This window comes from Drosophila biarmipes, chromosome 2R (assembly GCF_025231255.1).
Source record: "Drosophila biarmipes strain raj3 chromosome 2R, RU_DBia_V1.1, whole genome shotgun sequence".
In the NCBI taxonomy this organism is placed as follows: domain Eukaryota; kingdom Metazoa; phylum Arthropoda; class Insecta; order Diptera; family Drosophilidae; genus Drosophila; species Drosophila biarmipes.
The window spans coordinates 22,193,670-22,216,561 of NC_066615.1; the positions used below are offsets into that span (position 1 = coordinate 22,193,670).

The following is a 22,892-nucleotide window of genomic DNA, read 5'->3' on the forward strand; positions in this document are numbered from 1 at the left end:
CTAATCCTCTCCTACTGGTGGGAAATGCATGTAAAATTATAAAAGACTCTAGTGGCATATGTGTACATTAAATCAACCGGTTAGAAAACCAAAACAAACCGATTAGAGTGCCCCTTTTCCACAGCGCATTCAGTCACATTTCAGTTGGTATTTTCCGAATCCAGCCATTTTCCCGCCAACTGCAAGCGGTCTTACTTATTTCGAGCGCGTGGTATTTTATGCCGCACGCTTTATTTCGCCACTGGAAGTAAGTTAAAAGTGTTTTGCTGCCGATTAGCAGTGCGTCTAGTACCAGAGCAAGTGCACCCAAGTCCCGGGAATCCAATAAGATGTCTGAGGGCACTGGAAGCGAGAATGCGCCCGGAGCAGAGGCGTCGGCGGAGGCAGCGACCGAGGCAGAGGCGGCGACGGAGGCAGCGCTGATGGCAGAGGCCGTGGCGGTGGCTTACCAGAGCGAAGATGAGGAGGATCAGGAGCAGGAGGAGGAGCCAGCAGACCACCAGGAGGAGGAGCCAGTCGAGCAACAGGATGGCGAGGCTGAGGGTGAGCCAGAGGCCGAGGAAGACGCCGACGGCGATGGCGAGGGCGACGCCATGAGCGTGGAAAACGCGGAAAACGAAAGCGACAGCGGTGGCAATCCCGAGGAAGCTGCTGCCGCGGACCGGCGCCAGGCCACCAAGAAGGAGCTCACCCAGATCATCGACAAGTGGGAGCAGCAGCAGACCCAGAATGGCTACGATCCCGTGCCCACATTGAGGAGGTAAAAGAACTGTCTAGAAGATCATTCCATCAGTTCTAATGAATTCTTGTACTCTCACAGCCTGGCGGAGATCTTCGAGCGCGAGAAGGACGTGTACCGGCGGAAGGACCCGGATCCTTTGGACTCGCGTCATCCTTATAGAGCCGATCCCAGTTGCCAGTACGGCTTGCTGCTGAAATTGCTCTTCCGCAAGGACACCTTTATGAGCAAAGTAAGATATGGGCTTTAAGGGTATTTCTTTTTTAACCTAAAGAGAGATCTTAAGAATGCAATTCCTTGGTTTATGAAAATTAACTTTCTATAAGTATGTACTAATTTTTTGTTACTTCCATAACTCATTACAAGCTCAAAAAGCTCATTTATTATTAAACCAATAATAATCCATTTTTTGGAAAAATGGCGTCATCCTATCTTTACTCTTCTAGTAAGTGAGAATTTAAATCTAAATAGATCTACTTGTATATAAGTGCAATGGCTAACAATATTTCGCTAATGAACATTTTTATTGAATATATATTTAACCATATTTAATTTCCCTGTACGAACCATTCAACTACTACTCGATAGAACCTTAAAACAATGCAAAATATTACATATAATGAAAGAGGTTCTATATATTGGTCTAGTTTTCATTTAAGTAAACCAACTTTAGGGCTCCCATCCTTAACATACTCATAACAAAAATAACTACATCCACTAACTATTTTTTTTTTAGTTACTCAACGATTATCTGCGAGAGAACTACTTCAGTCGTCAGAACGTGAGTCGCAGCTCTCTGGAACTGAACATCCTGGCCTGCCGGCTCATCCTGGAGATCATGCCAGGCATGGAGACCTCAGCAGTGTTTCAGACCGCCGAGGGCGACGGAACCATCAACCGCATCTACTCCTGGGCGGAGGACAGCATCGAACCACTCCAGAGCTACGCCACCGGGCTCCTGGCCGAGGCCATGGAGGTGAGCGACATTGCCATCAATTTCCGCGACCAGAACATCCGCCTGGTGCCCAAGATGATCAAGCGGCTGCACATGCTGCTGGCCATCAGCAAGAGTCCGGACGCCAATACCTCGCAGCACAACCAATCGGCGGATAGCAGTACGGCGGGAATGCTCAGCTGGGTGGCCTGCGCCAGCAATGCCTCCGCTCCCCAGTCGCCGCAGCACAACGGCAGTGGACTGGGAGCCACCTCCTCGCAGCACGGAGACGCCTCCAACATGTCGATTCTCTTCGAGAACAGCAGGGATGCCTTCCCCGTCTCCCGCTACTACAAAAGGATGTACATCCCCTTGCATCCGCCCACGGCGGACACCAGCCAAATGCTAATCATGCGCTTCCTAACCAGCCTTGGCGAGTACCAGGAGTTCCTGGCCATGGCCTTTGAAAACAATGTGATGCAGCTGATCTTCGGCTACCTAGAGAATTTGGATCGCAGAGACACTTGCCTGGCCTACGAAGTTCTCAAGTATCTGGCCTCCCTTCTTTGCCACAAGAAGTTTGCCTTGGAGTTTATTTCGCACGGTGGACTGGAGGTGAGTTAAAGTAATCCAACTGGGGGAAAAGTTCCTTAAAAGTATCCCTTTACTTGTTGCAGCTCCTTCTGAAGGTTCCGCGGCCAAGTTTGGCCACCACAGGGGTCTCCATCGCCATCTACTACCTGGCTTACTGTGAGGACGCCATGGAGCGCATATGCAGTATGCAACGTCCTCTCATTTCGGAGCTGGTGCGCTATGCTCTCTGGATCCTGGGTCGCTGCCACGACTCCTCCAAGTGCCACGCCACCATGTTCTTCAGTCTGAGCTTCCAGTTTAAGGTCATATTGGAGGAGTTTGATGCCCAGGATGGGTTGAGAAAGCTCTACAATGTGGTGAGTAATCTGCAATTGCACAGGTAGAACTATTTAAGAAGTTACAATTTATTATTATTATTCCATTATTAGATCTCTGTGCTGAAGATCCTGGATCCGAGCCACAACGACAGCGACAACGACTCTGATATCAACGAAGACGTGGAATGTGCTTCCCGACAAATGGTGCGCCATGTGTGTGTGGCCCTCAAGCGCTACATGGAGGCGCACTTCTTCTACAAGTACAACAGCTTCCTGTGCCAGCACAACGCGGCCTCATCGTCGCCCTCCTCCACGCACTACTTCAACCAGAATCCCACCGTTGCGGCCAAGCTGACTTTCGATCAGCTGCACGACCAGATTCGCACGCTCCAGGAGCACACCTCCATCCGGGCTCACTGGCAGCCGGTGGATCAGCTGATGAAGCTGGGAGGAATCACCATGCTCCTCAGGATCATCGCCTTCAGCTACGACTGGGTGAACAGTGGCCGCTCGGAGACGGTCCGCTCGGCCCTGGACGTCCTAAGTGTGTGCTGTATTATTCCACGGGTCTATGTGGTGCTCTGCGAGCGACTGCTGATGCTGGACAAGACCACCACCTCGGGATTCTGCTCGGTTCTGGGCGCTGCTGCTGGAGAGATCACCTCAGATGCAGAGGTGATCAAGTCCGCGCTGGCCGTGCTCTGCCATTGCGTCTGCTCGCCCATCATCCGCAAGGATAGCGGCACCAGCCTGATCAAGTTCGGCAACTCCTCCAGGAAGAACAAGGCCAACCACAAGTACGCCGAGGAGCTGATCGAGCGAGTTTGGGAGTCTGTGTGCTCTAACAATGGCATCGTGGTGCTGCTCTCGCTGATGCAGACCAAGGGACCGATTACGGATGCGGACTGCATCCGGGGAATGGCCTGCCGTGCGCTGGCGGGACTAGCTCGCTCCGATCGAGTCAGACAGATCGTCAGCAAGCTGCCACTGTTCGCTGGCGGACAGCTGCAGACCCTGATGCGCGATCCCATACTCCAGGAGAAGCGCGCCGAGCACGTGATCTTCCAGAAGTACGCCTTGGAGCTGCTCGAACGGGTGTCGGGCAAAACCAAGCCGCTGAACAATCCGCTGGATCCGTCGCTCTCCAACATGCACAAGGCCAATGTGATTGCCCAGACCCGCATCCAGTACAACAAGCAGCAGCTGTATCAGCTCATTTTCGAGCACCTGGAGAGCAATGGTCTTTCGCAGACGGCCCAAATGCTGCAACGCGAAGTAGGTCTTCCGCTGCAGACGCCCACCACACGGAGCTTCCATCAGTCGCCCTTCGATTACAAATCACTTCCCAGCGGGAGTAGCTCGCTGTCCAGAAACCGCCTGAGAAGCCGCATGCAAGATGTGAATGCAGCGATCATGGGCAGCGGAGACCTGAACAGGAGCTTCGGCGAAGATTCAGCCATAGCTGCAGGAGCAGGCAGCAGCACTGCGGGAGATGGAGTGAGCATACCAAACTTTGGCTGCCTCAACACAACGCAGACTCCCATCAAAATTAGGAGAACGGACAGGAACTCGGTGAGCCGCTCGATACAGAAGTCATCGCTGGAGCCAGGTGGCATGTCAGTGGGTCTGCCCGACGATGGGCAGCTGCACCCCAAGAGGATCACCCTCAACACCATCGTCACTGAGTACCTCACCAACCAGCACTCGCTGTGCAACAACCCGGTGACCACCTGCCCGCAGTTCGACCTGTACGAACCGCACAAGTGTCCGGATCCCAAGCCCAGTCGCCTCTTGAGCTCCAACTACAACCTGACCAGCCGGCATGCGCGCACTCAAGCTGGTTTCAATACCGGTCGTTTCGATCGGCGCTATGTGCACACGCACTTCTCCCCGTGGCGCAGCATTCGATCGGCGGACTACGAGGACCTGGAGTTCACCTGCTGCGACCTGGTGGGCAAGTACATCATCGTGGGCACGCAGCAGGGCGACGGACGAGTGTTCAACATGAACGACGGCGTAGAGCAGTTCTTCTCCAACTGCCACAACTTCAGCGTGGATGCCATCAAGGCCAACAGAGCTGGAGATCTGGTGATCACGTCGAGCTTCTGGCGCACGCCCACCAGCATCCTGTGGTCCATTGCGGACGATGAGTTCAAGTTAAAGCTGCGACTGCCCGACGTCACCTACTGTGAGTTTAGTCAGACGGCGCAGGATCGCCTTCTGGGCACCCAAAATGAGGTGGGTACTTCTTTTTTAAATTGTATTCCCTTAAATTAATCAGTTTGCCTTTGCCTTGCAGTGTTGCACACTCTTTGATATCAATACTGGGTCCAAAGTGGCTTCTTTTACGCCTACCATACCCAATTTGTACACCAAAAACCGAGCCACTCTCTGCCGAACCGATGAACTGATTTTGTCTGGTAAGGAATGGGTTATTATTTAAGCAGTAAGTGGTTTATAATCCAAATAAATGTACTTACCTAGATGGCGTGCTGTGGGATGTTCGTTCTGGAAAGGAGATCCACAAGTTCGAGAAGTTCAACCAGTGCATTTCGGGCGTCTTCCATCCAAATTGCCTGGAGGTAAGGGCTGAGATTGAGCGGGAAACTTAGAGCTAATATTTCTTACTCTCCCTTCAAGATCATCGCCAACACCGAGGTGTGGGACCTGCGCACCTTCCACTTGCTGCAGACTGTGCCCGTGCTGGACCAGCGCAACTGCACCTTCTCCCCGATGCACGTGATCTACGGGGCCAGCCTGGGGGCGGACAGGGACCACGACATGGAGACGACCACCTACGACACCAGTTTCAACGTGCTGGACGCCTACGACTACTCGAGCATTGCGACCATTGACGTGAAGCGCAATATTAACGATTTGAGCGTTAGCGCCAATGGGAGCCTGATTGCCGTGGTCGAGGACTACAGCGGCTACGAGTCCAAGCAGGAGACCTACGTGAAGATCTACGCGGTGGGCGTGAAGAAGAGCGAGCGCTCGGAAGAGGTGCGTGCGGTTAAGGAGCTGACCAGCGAGGTGTCGGACGCAGTTGCGCCCGCGCCCGCGAACGCCAACGACGTTGGCGGCGCTTCGCTGCTGCGCGTCTTTGAGGAGGCATCGGTGCGCCCACAGCCGGCGGAGAACGCGGCGCCCGCTGGCCTGAACGAGGAGGAGCAGCTCCGCCGGCTCAGTCCCGCTTTGCACGCAAGTCCGAATCTTTCTCGCCAACATGCACCCAACAGCTCAATTGTTGGGGTGCGACGGCGGGCACGTACACTGGGTGGCAATGGCAGTGGCGGCGGGAATGGGAATCTGAATCTAAATGGCGGCGGCGCAGTCGGAATCGGCGCTGCTATAGATCTGAGAACCCTCATGCGGCGGATGGATGATATTGAACTAAATATTATGTCTATGCTTGCAGGAAGATGATGAGGAGGTGCCCGAATCTGATGAGGACGGCTCGGATACGGGCTCCGAGAACAGTAAGTGTGGCCCGATGTGCAGCGTACCGGTTGGCCTAAATGTCCTCACCCCGTAGCTTTTGCTCTAGGTCCGAATTTCATGGGATTTCCCCTGCTGCGCAACCTGGGACTCGGCTCGGACAACGACGAGGACGGAGAGCTGGATGAGGACAACGACGATGGGGATCTGCTGGACTCCGACGACGACATGGACGACGACGACGGATCCGACAATGGCGACGACGAGGGCGACTTCGAGGATGTGCTCGAGTACTTCGACCGGAGCAGCTCAGACGGTAACTCAAGATCTCTAGAATCCGTTCGTGTACGACTTGTATTTTCTCCTCCCCTAGATTGAGCCCCTCCTACTCCACATCAGCTCCTCCACCACCGCTCCATCGATCCACCGATCCATTGTTCTCCCACTGTGTCGTCTCGTCTCGTTCGATCCTCTCCCTGTTGTCCGCCGTGCGCCTGGAGGGATGAGATACCAACCATCGTCGATAGTTTTAGTGCATCTAGATATTAGGCTGTTACACCTACACTTTACACTGTTGTTTTTGAATTTTGTACAAACCATACGAAGCCAGCAAATGATTATAAATGGGATCGCCGCATGAGTACCGACTGTAAGAATCAAATCTGTAAATTGTCCAACAATTTCCACTGTACAAACCTAAATAAGAATCGTATACTTTTGCTATAAAGGAATAAACGATCGGTTAGCATCAAATCGTAGCATCTAGGAACAATTGAACCTGTTTTGTATAATTTTAAGCCCTATTTTTGTATCAGCCTAAGCTTTGCGGCGTTTAATTATCGGAAAATAATTATATATTTCGTTTCAGAAATTTGAAAATTGTAATGTTTTTGTTTTGCCTAGAAGGGAGCTATCTTTAAGAGTGTACTCCAGTTAATGTAATTAAATATTGTTGGTTTAGTGAGTACTTTGTAATATCAATGAATGAATTGTTTTTTGGTAATATGACTATACAATGGGAACTCTTAGAAAATTCGATTTAGTGAAGTTCAAATAGAAGGTTTTAGGTGGAAAAATTACTAATTCATCAGGAATTATATTTCTTTACTAGAACTTCCATTGGAATTGTGTGCAGAATATCGATCCACCCTGATATTCACTCGAAGCATAGCATAACTGGTGCTACGCATACGGTCTATTTGGAGTTCGAGTCGAATGCCAGCCGGTTATCTTATCGCCGGCTGTGGACTCCAAGTTGGTGAACGCACACATCCCCATTCCGCAGTTTTTACCCACCAACTGGCCGCGCGGTGACGTTAACTCGGATCTCGGATCGGCTCTCACCGAAAATCGCAGCAAATCTCGGCCGAATCCTTCATAAGCAGATAAATATGGTGATATTCGGGTGCTCGCAGTGCGACTGCTTGGCGGTCAAGTGGAATGCGTTCGATTAGTTGTCGGTTTAAAATTGCAAATTTAGTTACGACTTGTCCACCGACCTGTGCTCATCGACGGCTCCGGCGCAATAGAATCCAAGAACTGCGACCACTGCAACTACGGAAATGTGTGAATTACTTATCGTCGGATGGCTGAGTTTGTTGGTGGCGCTGGGTGCTTCTGCCTTTGAGGAGCACCCCCACTTCTGCATCCAGACGGAGCCGCTGCTCCTCTCGGAGATCGACCGGCATATAGTCGTGCCCAGCGAGAAGGACCTGCAGTGCCACATAAAGGCCACCACGTTGACCCTAAAGGAGAAGGTGAATCATTAGAATGTGGGGATAACCATAGATAGGAAAGTTAGCATTGGGTTCAGCGATTCTGTACATTACTAGTTTCGATAAAATATCTTATATTTGAAGTCGAATTTAAGGTCAACTAAAATGTAAATTAAGGGCTTATTTTCTTTGCATTTAAGAAGTACATTTTGTAATTATTTTAATCAGATGATTGTCGTTTGTACTACTGTTAATTATTTTACTGACTTTCTTGCTCATATTTAATTCAATTCAATGAAACATCAAATCAAAATAACAGACTCTAGCAACATGAGTCCTAAAATACATTTTAAAATCTTCCAAAACGACAGTCTAAAATGGTTCTAGTTAGTTTTAGAATTAGGTGACCAAAAGTGAGTTACATTTATCCATATCTGAATTGAGTGACCTCAGTCAGATGAAAATTCGCAGCCTTAAATGGCTTTGAATTCAGTTTCGGCCAAACGAGTTTGTCTCATCGACATCCTTAAGTGACGAACCCAATGCCAGTCATAAATTATTCGTGTGCCACCTTCGAGTGGCTGATATTCCAAATTGAATTAGCTTGACGATAAAGAGACAAAGTGTCCATCGCAGCTGGGGAAGATAATGCCGGCGGAGCTGAGATAAGCCGACGATCGAGGTGCTTGCTTCCCGTCTAAACTTTTATCTGACTAACTCACAGGCGAGCCTCGTGGACACCCTGTGCGCGGATCACGGCTCCACGACGGTCAAGCGGGACAACCACCACTTCCTGCGGCTGCACAACGGCGAGCTGAGTGGACGCGGTGTCCAGGCGGAGGTGTGTGCCGATGGAGCGGATTCGCTCCTGGCCTGGGTGCCCTACCACACGGTGCTCAAGAACTACGCTGCCGAGCTGAATCCCAAGGAGCGGCTGACCTACATAGCCAAGGCCACCAACGTGGAGCGCGAGAAGACCGAGCTCTGCCACTTCCGGCACACGGACCTGGTCAATGCGGTGTCCGACAATCTCTTCACCTGCGTGGTCATGATCTTCGGCGATAACTTCGTGAGTTTCTTCAGGGGATTTACCCGCAGATAGCCTGAAAACACAGAAATCATTGCAGTACGGTCTGGAGGACAACATCAATGTGCTGGTGGAGCTGCAACCGCTGATGTACCAGCTGCGGAACATCACCTACCTGCCCTGGCGCAATGTGACCAACAGCTACAAGATGCACCTGGGCGACAGTTTGCTGCGGAATCCCAGTGGGGAGAGGAAGCCCATCTACGGCAGCCTGAACTACAGCTTTGTGGAGAAGGTACTGGTGAACACGAGCAGCGTGTACCAGGACAAGAGCCTGGCCAGGCTGCCACTGCTCTTCGAGCACCGCTCCTCCGTCCTGGAGCTGGATGCGGACGGGGTGGGCGGCCTGGATGTGGCGGAGAAGGCCTACTTCGGGCGCAGCATGGATCCCCGGAGCGAGGTGCGGGTGCAGGTGATTGGCCAGTGGGTGGACCAGCACAGGGAGTTTGGCGCCGATATATACGAGTACTATGGCCATGGACTGAGGCGCTACAAGCAGGCTCTGCTGGGAGCACGGCTCACATTCGTCCGGATCGACAACACGGAGCCGGTCTTCATGGCCCCAGAATCGAGTAACCTGGCCAAGGCCTCGCTCTTCCGGGAGCAGAAGGCCGGCCAGCTGAGGGAGGATGCATCGGGCAACTTCACCGAGTGGGAGAACGCCCGGGACGAGGAGGATTCCGATGGTTACTACGGCTGGTTTGTGGTCACCTCCCTGCTGCTGGCCCTCGTCGTCGTCCTGGGCATTTATCTGGTGGTGCGCACCCAGAGCCGGAGGCACAAGCAGCGCCAGCGGTACGAAGTGGCCAACACGAATGTGGCTCCCCCAGCCTGAAAAATTAATGATTAATCTTAAGTTTTGTTGGTCCGAAAAAGCACCAGGATCAACAGGTGTCACTACTCCGAAATGTCAGTTTAGTTAAACGAGTTGGCAGCTCCGAGGCCAAGTCCTTCAATCTCTTGTGTTTTATTACTTGGGAAGTGTGCCTGTAAAGTGGGTTTTATTTTTTAAGTAGCGGGAGATCAACTGGAGGCGAGGAGAATAATGCCCTGTAAGTACTGAAGCTGAGCGGACCAGCCTATGGATTAAGCTACAAAGGTAAGGTTTACCAAGAGGGTTGTTATAGTTTTTAAAAATATAAACAAACGTCGCCGCCGGCACGCGTTAGGGATTTGCCTGCCAGCGAGTTGGCAGCCCCGCTGGCAACACGCCTATCATCTCACTCACACACAGAGGAGGACAGAGCAGTTCGGCTGGCGGAGAAATTCATTCATCTCAATCTCCATCTCATCGAAAGAACCCTATTGATAACGTCTAGTGCTTTCATTCGATCCGATCCGGGTCCCGAAAGACCCACTGGTGTGCACTTGTTTTGGTTTCGAACCCTGCGGCGCGGCAAGGTGCGTGTTTCGGCCCCATAATCACAAATATGTGAGTTTCGCAGGGCTTTTTGTGTGACGCGGCCATATTTGAAGAGTTTTCGTGTGTTGTGGATGTGGGCGAGCTGCGGAAATTACATAAATACAGCGCAGGTGAGCGGAGTTCTGGTTCGGGATCCCTGGCGAAAGGTGCACGCAGTGCGGGTGCAAGCGAATCGAAAACATTTGGCCAGCTCAAGTCGCGGATTATGTATTTGTTTCGTTTTCTGGGCCTGAAAATATGATTTTTCGCTCACACCAACACCAAGATGCTAAATTGTGTATAACACTATAGCTGTCTCTGTCTGGCGCAAGAGCTACCAGACGTGTTGAATGGCTGCTGTTAGTAGCAGCGGCTTAACAGAGCTGTTACGTGAACTGGCCCATTTTGGCGGGCAAATTTGGATTCGTGCACCTTTCGGGGATTCACCTGTACGCCGAGGGGTATTCCAAGCTAACCGCCCACCCATCCTTGCAGCCACCCTCTCCTAGTGACACAAAGTGATGGATCGTAAGAAGGTCCTGGAGCTGGACAAGATCTGCCGCCTGTGCATCTCGGAGCGCAAGGAGATGCGCCCGCTGTTCAGCGAGAAGGTCCCCGAAATGCTGATGGACTGCACCAGCGTGCGCGTGGAGCCCACGGAGGGCTGGCCGGACAAGATCTGCGTGCAGTGCGTCCACGCCGTGAGCCGGAATCACGCCTTCAAGACGCTCGTCGAGCGCAGCGACAAGGAGCTGCGCGATTACATCCGCGACCTCACCGTCGCCCAGGACATGGAGGAGCAGCAGCAGCAGCAGGCGGCGGCCAGTGCCAAGCAACAGCTCCAGCTGGAGCGCAAGCAGCAGCGGATGCTCCAGAAGCAGCAGAAGATCATCGACGAGATAGTCCAACAACAGCAGCATCAGCAGTCTCCGGCCAAGCCCAAGCTGAAGCCGCTGCTGCGGAAGGGCTCCCGTCAGCAGAAGCAGCGGCTTTTGGAGGCAGCCCCTGCCCCACAGCCCGTTGCCCCCCAGCCACAGATGCAGTTGCTGCAGGAGCCTGCTCCCCAGCCGCAGCCACAGCCACAGCCCACGATGCAGCAGCAAATCCAGCAGATTCAGCTGTCCACTCTTCAGCCAGCTCCCGCCCAGCTTCTGTCCACTGCCGGCGCCACCACTTCGATGCCGTCACAGATCCTGCTGCCCAACGGCCAGTTGATAACGACGGCCCAGATTGTAGCACCGCAGCTGGCGCAGATCATCAGCACGCAGCCACAGGGAACGGCCAATGGCCAGGCCACCGCTCAGCAGTCGCAATTTCTGCCCCAGCTTCTGCAGACGCCCAACGGGCAGACGCTGCAGATCGTTCAGCAGCCCAATGGCACGCAAACACTGCAGCTGGTGCAACTGGTGCCGCAGCGCAGCTTGGCGCCCACCGGGGTCACTACGGTGACAACCACCACAAATGCCACGGACATGGGCCATCATGTGGGCCCCTCGCTGGGCGATGCCGATGTTCAGTTGCTGGAGGACAGCTGCGATGTGAAGGACGAGGAGCTGGAGGATGTGTACGAGCAGCTGGACGGCAAGGGCGACCACAGCTTCGAGACGATTGTCCTGGACGACGACCAGCAGCAGGACTTCCTCAAGGACCACCACGAGCATCACCAAGTGTTGATCAACGAGGATCTAACGCAGAGCGAGAGCCAGGAGCACGAGTACTTTGACGATTTGGACCAACACCAGGCGATGGACGAGGTGGAGGACGAGGACGAGCATCTGAAGCATGAGGAAGACCAGGATACGTTCATCATCGAAGAGATCCAGCTGGAGGACGACGAGATGCTGGAGGATCCGGATGTGGAGGAGATCGACCAGGACTGCGAGTACGTCAGTGACGAGCAGGACCCGCATCTTTCGGGCGACGTTGACGACGACCTGCAATACGCGATTATGGAGCCACCGGATGGCGATACCAGTGTCGACATTGATCAGACCTTCCTGGAATCTGAACAGTCGCACCATCATCATCAGCAGCAGCAAGAGGAGTTGCAGAACATATCGCTGGAGAACGCTGTGGTCGAGTTCAGCCAGGCCAACACAACCACAGACGCCCTGGTGGCGCCCACGCTGAGCGTGAGTTCGCCGAGTCCGACGGCCAAGCGGGCAAAGAGAGGCAATCAGGGAACTCCGGCTGGAGTGACCCTAGAGCCCTGCGACCACCAACCACCCGCAGCTCAACCGACGATCAGCAGCAAGCTGGCGGCTGCCAATTCCCGCCAGCTGGTGCAGACGGCCAGCGTGATTGCGGCCGCGGGTGCGGACGACAACTACGAGATAGACGCTAACCTGGTGACCGAGTTCATACGGCAGCACACCTCGCCACTGGGATCGGGCCGCTACATCTGCCACCTGTGCAACACCGAGTTCCGGCAGTTCAAGGGCCTGCAGAACCACATGCACTCGCACACCAACTGGATAAGGGCAAACTGCAAGAAGCAGCCGCAGTGCGAGATCTGTTTGAAGAGCTTCAAAGGGCCCGGCATGCTGCGGATGCACATGAAGACGCACGACGCCGAGTCCAGCACGCCGGTGTGCACCATCTGCAACCGCACGTTCAAGTCGAAGGCGATCCTGTACCGGCACAGGCAGACGCACCAGCAGAGAGCCTACTGCTGCGGCGTGGGCAACTGTCGGAAGAACTTCTCCTCGGCGGTTAACCTGAAGTGGCACGTGGAGCGCAAGCATCCGGATGTGGTGGACCCGCTGTTCAAGTGCGGCGAGTGCGGATCTCTGTACGACAACGTGGACTCGCTGCAGCTGCACGTGGAGAGCACCGACCACAGTGCGGATGTGCAGATGAGCGGCCAGGACGACAGCTTCAGCGGGGCGGTGAGCCTCGTGAGCAACGGCACCACCGACATGTCCAACATGATGGCCACCGGCCAGAGTGCCACCTTGGCCGGCGGAGCGGGCGACACCCACGCTGTGGTCGTGGGCTCCGCCGGCGAAGTGTACTTCGTGACGCAGGCGTAGCCAGCGGAGTTCGCCGCAGCAGCCGCTCCCGGGAACGGCGAGTGCCTGCTCGGCATCTAGATGACCACTTAGCTGTAACATACGGATATATATACATATATTTTTGTACTACCCCGTCTAGATAACACTTAGCAATTAGCACACACCACACACAAATATGCAATCCTAGATTTTCGTCGTAGAGAACTTGTTTAGTAGGACCTAAGAGCGATTCACTCGAATTTTGTAATCAAATACGAAGCATTAGGTAGGCAGATCGGATCGAAACAGGCGGAACAGGCCACATCCAAATCAGGCGGGGACTTGCCAGTTTTTGTTTTTAATTTTATTACCTTACCATTATTATTTTGTTTTCCCCGGGGAATATCAGACTGGCATTTTAGGCTAAACGTATTTCGGCGTTGGGTATTCATTGTTGGGCTTGAAACGAGGAAAGAGTAAGAATTGTTTTAACTGCAACAAAATAAATTAACAAACCTTCTAAAAAATATGCACAATGCTTATCTCTCCCTGGCGGCAATGTTTATTTTTAAGCATGTAATCCAATTCGCTGGGTGGCTTGTTGTTCAACGGCGGCGTAAGAGGGCCGGAAAAACAGAACCAAAACAAAATTGATCGAAAGAAAACAGCAATCAGTCCAAGGTCTAGCCTATTGATTCCCACTTGGCACGCGCAGGGTTCCTCTGCTGATTCCAGAGTATCTGGATAAATGTAGCTTGTTGTTTAGTTGTATCCTACGTGATTATGCCTACCTTATGGATGCTAAATTCATTTATTTATCCGCGGTCGTATGTAATATTTTAAGTTCCCATTGTCCGGTCCTATGGATGCTATAACCCTTTGTTGTTTATTTGAGCGACTGGCAATCAGTTAGCTGATCGCGGTCTCAAGTCGCCCGCTGTCACACGGAATTGATAATTAATTAGCAAATAAGTTGCCCAATATCATCAATTGGAATAACGTTGTGACAGTGGAAATCGCCTGCCGCTTATTTGTTTTGCTCAGATTATAAATGATGGTCAGCCGACTGCTGAACGATAAGATAAGGGACTTTTGTCATATGAATATGACGCATTTTCACGGCACGAATTTAACTTTCCACCCAGCTCTTGGGGAAATCCGATGACCACTCTTGCCAGAGTTAATTATAGAGCTTATGCACACTTTGATATGCCCATCGATTTTTCAAGCTATCAAATGCGTTGTGAGGTCTATCCGTACATAATTAAAATTGACATTTTCTTTGCTGAAAGTATTCTTAGGGGCTCCGAAATTCTGCACGACATTTAATTTTAAGATCCCAAATCTGAAAATGCATCTGCTTTCATGCTTGACTGGAAATGTCCTTGAACTTTGAACCAACTGAAACGAAACTTGGCCACGCAGCCAAATAAATGAAAAGATGGCAAATACTTGTCGTGCGGTTATAGAACATACGACTTTCAGCACACCCCTACACTCAAAAGAACTACCTGTTCAAAACTCATAACTAGGGAAGTACTGTTTGCTATGGATCTTCAAGTCATCACATGTCATTTAAAACATGTTCTTTTCAGCAGGAAGAATTTCAAATATTTTAATTCGCCAGGAAAAAATGTTAATGGGGTTTTGCGCTTCAAAATGTATTTCCACCAGATCTATTTTAAGGACACACTATCGAACAAAACCGGCGACTGTGGGCCCCGGCAGTTGGCCATCCATTTCAAATTTAATTGATTTGACGCAGGCCAGGGCTCGAGGAGGGGCCCGGAATCGGAATAATTGCACAAAATAAATTCCTTTGATTCGCCAACAGTTTACTCACATTTTCAGCCAATTAATGCACATTATTTTGTACTAATATCAGATTTTTGAATCGAAATCCACGACGTCACCGAACGCGGCACATTAGTCACGCGAAGAGCTTGGGCTAGATTCCTGGCCCCCTCTTGGGGGTTGTGCTGGGCAGTTCCAGACCCATCCTCCTCTTGGGGAGTGAAACTAGAACGCAATTGGGATATTCGAGGCGCAGTGCAAGTGCGATTATTAAAATTGCGCCGCGTGTGTGCCTAGGAAAACGTTCAACAATGAGCTTTTCTGGAAAACCATAATATTGAAAACTCACAGTCAAGGGATTAACGATAAAAGTGGAAAACAGAGACGCATTAGGATCGTGTTCTAGGTATTCAGAGTGTGCAAGTTTGTACTTAGCACCTCCTTAAAATGAGGCGCTGGAGTGGTTCCTCGATAACGCCTGTAAAAAATATTTGCTCATACTCCAAGTTGTTGAACTCAATGCTGGGACAACAGGAGTATAAATGTAAATACCACAATCAACAGATCAACAATAATAATAATAATAAATGAGAAAACAGAATATTATCAAAATGAGGTTCTGCCTATTCAGAATACAGTCTTTAATATCCCCTATCCCAATTTTTGTTCGCCTTTTCCATAAGGTTAGCTTGCACTTCAAAGGTTCCGATTTTACGCACTCTTGAGATCTGAGAACAAAAACACTTATCCATTGCTTTCTGGCCGAGTGAGCAAGTTTTCCCCCAGTTTGTGTCATTAACCGACGACTGAGTAAACAGAATTCGAAAATAGCAGCCGCAAAATATTGGACGCTCGTCTGCCGGAAGAAAATGAAAGCGAAACAGTGTTGTTTAGAGAGCCACATATTGTTTACTGATCCGACCGCGATAATGATGCATCGATCATCGGCGTGTTCCCAAAGTTCCCCAGACAGGGCCAAAATGTGTGCTAGTACCTGCGCCAGACTGGCGCGAGAGGGCCAACACCTGTTAGCCCACTGGCCAGCCACCCCTCCACCTCCGCACAGTCCTAAGACCCGCATTGACGCAATTGAAAAGAACAACAACATTGTTTACTTGGCGCTCGCCGCCTCGCAAATAATTCTCCTTCTTAAACCCGATTGTTAACCATTTTTTCCGGCTTTTCTGTTGTTGTGCCAATTTGTTTGTGTTGTTACACAATTCTCCGTACGATTTCCATAAATGTGTAATTTTTCCACGCCAAATTTGGTTTTGTTTACGAATTCTTGTGTAAGCTGAAATATTTTAGGGCCCTTACATGGTCGTGCATTTTGGGGTTTCATTTGAATGCTTCGGTACCGGGAAGTAAATTGTATTAACAATAATAAGATCTCAAATTGAGTTCGGTATGACTTCCCTGATTTTAAAGTACCTACGTTTATTTTGCTGTGATCCCCCTGATTTTCTGAGTCATTATACTGATAAAATGATGTTTCGTAACTAAATATGTATATTTTGGGTATCCCTATATGGCATTCTAGTAAGTTCACAATATTCTCCAGGGTATTACCCCATCGGTCACTTTATGACACTTTTCTTGGCGCTTTCTTTCCGTCACGAACTTCCAATTCACACGTTGAATCGCATTTTGCTTTGATTTTCGATCCAGCGATGCTCTCCCATTCTTGTTTTCTCACGGAAATGGGTTTTTGGCCTTATTTTCATTATTTGGTTTTTGGCCATTATAAATTATTTGGTATCACTTTACAAATAAGATATTGCCAGTGCCCGCCTTCGCTGCGTCTAGTTCAAACTTGATCTACATTTGGCCGACGGCAAGTGCAAACAATGCGGCCAACAAATCGAAATACTCTTCAAATATTTATATAATTTAGTACAATTATAGACTGTCTGCAGATCGAGGCAATATTTTTAGCAATATCGCGGCTGCTTTTTTCGGCTTGCGGCGCAATTTCGTTTTCATTTCCGATTTCGGCTCCTCAAAAAACGAACTGCATGTTCTACACATGTTCCTAGATATAAGTAAAAAGAAAATCTCGTACGAAAGTATCTACTTAAGGGGGGCCCACGAGCCGAGTGGGGTTTTCTGGCTTATCTGCTTCTTCTGAGAGTGGGGCGTGTGCTATTGACATTGCACCCACTTGGTCATGAATCCGTTGGCGAACTTTTTGGCTGGCTGCTCGAGCGAAGAATTTCGGAATCTCAAGGCTCCATTGGCTCAGACATACCCCTAAAACTGGGTGAAGGATGAAGATGAAAGCGCAGAGCCTTGTTCCTCATTTAGCGCGATAGCAAAGAGGGACTCCTCTAAATAGCAAAATATTAATAGGGAAATGGGGTGAGGTGTACCATGCTAAAAATAAAATATTTTTGTTTATTTTTAAATAGAAATTAGACATAGCTTTCATAACAAATTCAAAAAAGTGCCAGTACAATTTAAACCTTATTTCGATATTATCTCGATTTTCTTCTTAATATGACATTGCTTATGGTTTTTTCTGTGTATTTCAGAATATTATTAGAATCATAAATATTTGGCCATAACAATTTTATAATATTCTACTTCATTTCACATATATCTATCCACCTTAATATTGGATTTTTATTGTTTCTTCTGAATAATTAACCATTTTTTTTAAAGATTTTTGTTAGCGGCCATTGGCCGAACCAGAGGATTCTCTTGTGATCGGGAATATTAATCTGTTTGCTCCGAACACATGCGAATCATATTCATCATCGAATGCCGGCATTTGGGACTTGGCAACTGGCCACGAATACTCGAGTCCGAAGGGGTCCCGATTTGGCGTGGTCAGTGCCAGAATGAGTCGCCCCCGAGTTGGAATTGGGCGCCCTGGTAACCACATGGCTGTGGGCTTGTTAGATTGGCCCTGAAAACACGTCTTTGTCAGGGCGACGCCTTCTAATTTCTTGAGCGTTTTCTTCTGGTTGCCAGACGGAAGACCCTCCCCCTACTTTCGCCACCCACAATGCGGAAGCGTACCCGGCCACAGTATCTTGTCATCGAAGCGCCGGCGGAGACCTCGGCACCAGCTCGTGGCCATTGTTCCGGTAACCGGTGACGTCCCTCAGATACTACCATGCATTCCCTCTCTGGCTCTCAGTTTAAGATAGAGATACATCGGGAAATACTTGGCATAGTGCGAAGCAGTAAATTTGTAGAATTGGGGGAATTCTCCTCAGTCAAAGAAAAAGAAAAGCAAACGAACCAAGACAATGTATTGATTGAGATACTTTTTGGCTATTTCTGTATGCGGCGTTCAATGTCAGGGTCGGTTAAGAAAGTTGAAGACTTCGCGGGGCATCTCCTAGCATAGCACCAGATACTAAAATGCCGTGTCAACGCCTGGCTGCCAAAAATAAACATTTTTGCATTCGAAACAAAATTAATAAAATTCACTTTAGCTGCCGCATACTGCCAACAATTTTATTTCATCAAAAGTACGTGTTGTGCAATGTGCAAACTAGATGTTGAATTAAACTAAATTGTAGGAATTTGTCAAAGAAAATAGTAAAGGGCGGGGTCAGAACCTTATGTGCATATATATTCTTGTTAGAAACATAGATCTTTTTAGCAGTTGTATCCGGTGTGAAGTAGATTATTCATTAAAATTAATACATAAAATGTTAGCCTTTTAATATTTAAAGTTTATCATAAAGAAATGTATCAATAGTAAACGAATATTTACTTAGAGAAGTATTTAAAAATTTTAGGGTTCAAAATATAATTTTTTTAAAAGAATTTTTAATTTAAATTCTTATTTTTCTGCCACGCAAAATTATAATTTCTCCTCTTTTTATATTTAAAATTTAAATAGAATGTTAAACGCTTAACTAGATACTATTGAAATTGAAGTCTGCGAGTCTTAATGACTCATTAGCCTATAAAAAGCGTTATTAAGAACTCCCTATACTGATAGTTTAGAGTTCGCTTTAATTAATTGGAATCAAATGGATCGCTGACTAATGGAAACCAGCTGATAAACTCGATTTATTCGCCGCGTGTGATTCATTGTGGGCCAAACAAGTAGGTAAACGACGAATGACGAACCATCTCCTGATTGTCGGCGGGCCAATTCAATTGTAGTTCCAGTTGCTAGCCATTTTGCCGGCTGATTTCAATTAAGCCTTCGGTTCTGAGACCCACGAGCGAGTGGCGCGTGTTTCCAATAACACTGGCATCAATAGGAATGCACCAGACAGCCAGGCACGGAGTGGAACGGTCACAGAACCACTTGAAAACCCCTTCAAAGCAGTCCTCCCAACCGTCACCCTAAGAACGCCACAATCGCCACCTGGCACGCATCCCTCGGAGGGATGTGGCGCCCGACTAACTGACATTTCTGGCAAATCCACGCTTAATCCTGTAATGCACATCCAATGCCACTTCCTCGTCCTTGCTGCCAGCTAAAAATCGATTTGGTGGCTGGGGCAGGTGCACTGCAGCCGAGTGTCCTTGCACAAGACTGAGGCTGCTCGCAAGGTCGTTGCTCGGCCACCACTCAGTTTCCACAAATATGCCTATAAATATAAAGTCCCAAATTTGGCCATAAACAGGGTGATTGACGCTGATTGCCCGGTCTGATACGCCCCCTTCGTTTTCATTTTCACCGTCCAAATCCACGGGCTTCCTGAGTGACAGCTTCCCTTTGGCCTGCCAGCCAAATTGGCCCACTAGAAGAGCCCGGATGAGCAATAGAGCAGCCGTATGAATCTTGTCTGACTCGCCTGTCAGCGGAACAAGCCCCAAAAAACATACACACGAAATTAAAATAGTCATTTGCTTGCCGAGTGACAATTTTCCCCCACCAAAAAATGTTTTGAAATGTGCCGGGGAACACGATCAAATATTTAGTCGCAAGAGTGTTGAAATCATCGGTAATAAAGTTAATTAATGAGTTTTTAGATGGGTTTGCCGCTCGTGGAGTAGGATAAACAGTTGATCGTTAATGGCTTTTGTTCTAGACAAAAATAAATTAAATGCTCCTAAAGCTGAAAACTGTGGTGGTATCTTTATGTCGAGTTTAATACTATCTGGGAAAAACTCGCTTCTCAAAGTACTTAATTTTCATAATTGGAATAATACAAGTTGTTTATAGACTTATCAAGTGAAAGTAATGAGGGTTCGTTTCACGTTTCCATACTTCTCAGTCTCATAGAGAACATGAACCCATGACAATATGATATGCATTGTACTAAAATAAGAAGATCTGCGGTCCAAACCATACTCCACTTAATCATGTATTGAATTTCCCATTACTCTTTAGAATACACATATTTTGTTTATAAACTTGTTTAGCAGTGCAGTGTATATATAATTAAAGGAATTAAAGAACATTTGTTTTCTAAATACACTTGTAAACTGTGTCTAGTCGATTTAAATAATTTCCTTTTTCTTGTATTGCAAAGTACATGGCATAGTCTTCAATTAGTTTCCCATCCTGACTTCCTTCCCCCCTTTTTCATGTTTTTCAAATTCGGATATAGTAGAAGCTACATGCATGTCACATGGCCTTTTGGCTGCATTCAGAGTCAATGTCAAGGATGCGAGCTTTACAGAACAATGGGGGCTTCAAGCGATGTGGCGCCCACTTACCCGCAGCCTTGACAATGGCCTCCCCGGCCACGCCCCCTGGGATCCGAACTGGGCTGAGGGTTCTTTGAATAAATTATTCATGGGTGCAGCCGGACAGCCCAGGGTCAAGGGGATTGTTTCTGGGATCGGGCTGGGTTCCAGGCCAACTCGGAGGCATAACTCTTATCGGTTATGAATGGGTTTCCCTGCGGGGGCTATAATTTTATTTCGGAACTGGCGAGTGGGTGGTGGACGGGCACGGGGACAGGCACAGGAACCGGGGCTGCCTATCTCGACGAGTCTGCCGGGTTTATCACCCATTGGGCCTGTGGCTGATGTAAAAATACCCGAAGGTTGCGTCACTTTCACCATTTTCCCATCCGAACGGAAACCTTTTGGGTGTTATTTCGGGATATGGAGGTGCCACCAATGGGGAGCGAATCGAAGCTCACGCGATTCTAGCCATTACCATTTATATTATCGGTTCCAAAACGACGTCGCCAGCAAACACTTTCGATAATAGCACTGTACTAGTACCTGAAGTAAGTGTAGGTGTAGATGCATAGGTAGAAATCATGCTATTGTTAGGAAAGATGGTTTACCATCGAGATTTAAAAAAAAATTCTTTAGCAATCTTTAATTGCTTGGAGCTGATTAAACTTTTTGAATGATACATCATATATATCATATCATATCATCCAATAGTTCTTTCAGTGTCTGGGGCTTTACTCTTTCTGACGTGATATTGTTTGGAGCTATGGAAAAGTTCTGGAGCTCCCCAATAAATGAATTCTCAGGTGAAAGCTAGGCCATAAACTCGAGTTTCGAGTGGAATTCCCGACACCTGCTGATAATATCTGCGATGGCTGCCCATTGGCAGCAGTAAAGCACCTTAATCTTTCGCTGATTCCCTGTCGAGAGCCTCCAGACAGTCTGTATCAGTGTCACGTTGCCCCTTGCACCGATCAAACTTATGGATTGGCCGTGCCTTCATGGAGCGGAATATTCTGAGATAAGATGTGAACGATAAGGCAAGCGGAGCATTTGTCAACACCAGCAGCTGTGCGAATTCTTTACTTTCCCAATTTCGCTCGGACCCTGGTAATTTAATTAGGCCCGCCCATCCATGGGTGCCAATTGTGCGGAAATGGCTGGGAGGCCGACTCCATACACTATATGTGGTGCTTCCGTCAACAAATATTTGCCCTGGAATTTTTATGGCACAAACAGTGGGCGGTCGCCGGGATTAAGAGGAAAAAACAGTGTACCGAAGAGATTTTCCATTGTTTATTGTTTTTGTCGCCATCAGCAAGTAAATTGGTTTCTTGGAATTGCAGACTGGATTTCCAGCTTAAAGAGGAAGCTCCAAAAATAGAATGTATCCGTCAGGAGCCTTTGTTGACCCACTAAAGATACGAGTCGGAGGTACCGTTCCCGGGGGATATGCCGAGCAGGCGCGTGTCCTGGGACCATTTGTCATCTAAATCCAAATCCAAGGAAAATAAGTTGGGAAATAAGAAAAATATCTTTTGAGCTGGGAAAAGAACCAGCAGGAAAAAGAGCTGCTCCTCTCTTTGGCCGAAGAGCACGAAAATGGGGGTGGGCAGCGAGAAGAGAGCTTATGTACACTCAAAAAATACTACGCCTAGTTAGGAAAATTAAACTATAACTGGATATAATTGTGACTTATCCTGTATTTCCGCCAAAATTAAATATGGCCGACAAATTTAAATATTTTCCGTCTTTCCAACACTGTCTTTCCAATTATCAGACCAGCTCTGGTCCCACTCTTTTTCGATAGGCAAGTCTAGCTGACTGACGCCTTTCGATTATTAGTCCTTTTTTCGTTTTGGGCCTGGTCGGGTAAGGATCGTTCTCTCCTAAATAAAATCTAAATCAACAAGCATCTTTTTATGTTAAGCAAAGTATGTTTTACTTTTACTGAATGGTTCTTTTTCCAGTTCTTAGTGCGATCTTAGAAATTAAAGGTCAATGTGTTTTTGACCCCAGGCAAGCTGAAGTCCTTAGTATAGTATAATTTTAAGCTTTAACACAAAGAGATAAGTAAATAAGTATTTAAGACCCTGGAAGTGTTTACACAAATTTTATGCATACCCACAGTCAGCTTAAACAAAATTTAAATTTATAAACAATATTAAACAATTTGAAAGCGCTTTCAACGTTTGAAATGCTGGGTAGGTGATCGCACTCGGTCGTTCTATCTGTATTTTCCAGAGTTACATATTTTGATTCCTATCGGTGACAT

The 22,892-nt window shown here is 48.5% G+C and overlaps 2 protein-coding genes and 1 long non-coding RNA gene across 6 annotated transcripts; 2 read left to right on the forward strand and 1 right to left on the reverse strand.

Moving 5' to 3' along the window:
• The first annotated feature begins 190 nt into the window (after positions 1 to 190).
• Positions 191 to 6,907, forward strand: LOC108022768 (protein mahjong). Of its 4 annotated transcripts, none has more exons than XM_017091875.3 (11): positions 191 to 760; positions 821 to 971; positions 1,476 to 2,288; positions 2,351 to 2,623; positions 2,696 to 4,822; positions 4,884 to 5,004; positions 5,069 to 5,166; positions 5,225 to 5,587; positions 6,003 to 6,063; positions 6,120 to 6,338; positions 6,396 to 6,907. In XM_017091875.3, the coding sequence occupies exons 1-11, from the start codon at positions 330 to 332 to the stop codon at positions 6,398 to 6,400; spliced, it is 4,662 nt and encodes a 1,553-aa protein (XP_016947364.1). In that variant the 5' UTR covers positions 191 to 329; the 3' UTR covers positions 6,401 to 6,907. The 4 variants fall into 4 exon arrangements, 2 of the variants coding, with proteins under 2 accessions (XP_016947364.1, XP_016947365.1); XM_017091876.3 differs by having other exon boundaries at positions 6,132 to 6,338; XR_001768060.3 differs by lacking the exon at positions 6,396 to 6,907 and having other exon boundaries at positions 5,225 to 6,063; positions 6,132 to 6,214.
• A 389-nt stretch (positions 6,908 to 7,296) lies between these two features.
• Positions 7,297 to 9,998, reverse strand: LOC127011045 (uncharacterized). Its single transcript, XR_007764071.1, has 5 exons — positions 9,935 to 9,998; positions 8,940 to 9,874; positions 8,160 to 8,840; positions 7,522 to 7,767; positions 7,297 to 7,442 (listed from the first exon to the last, which is right to left on the reverse strand). It is a non-coding gene; the product is annotated as an uncharacterized LOC127011045 (long non-coding RNA).
• A 51-nt stretch (positions 9,999 to 10,049) lies between these two features.
• LOC108022774 (zinc finger protein 853) lies at positions 10,050 to 13,748 on the forward strand. Its single transcript, XM_017091888.3, has 2 exons — positions 10,050 to 10,357; positions 10,722 to 13,748. The coding sequence occupies exon 2, from the start codon at positions 10,748 to 10,750 to the stop codon at positions 13,256 to 13,258; it is 2,511 nt and encodes an 836-aa protein (XP_016947377.1). The 5' UTR covers positions 10,050 to 10,357; positions 10,722 to 10,747; the 3' UTR covers positions 13,259 to 13,748.
• The last annotated feature ends 9,144 nt before the right edge of the window (positions 13,749 to 22,892 follow it).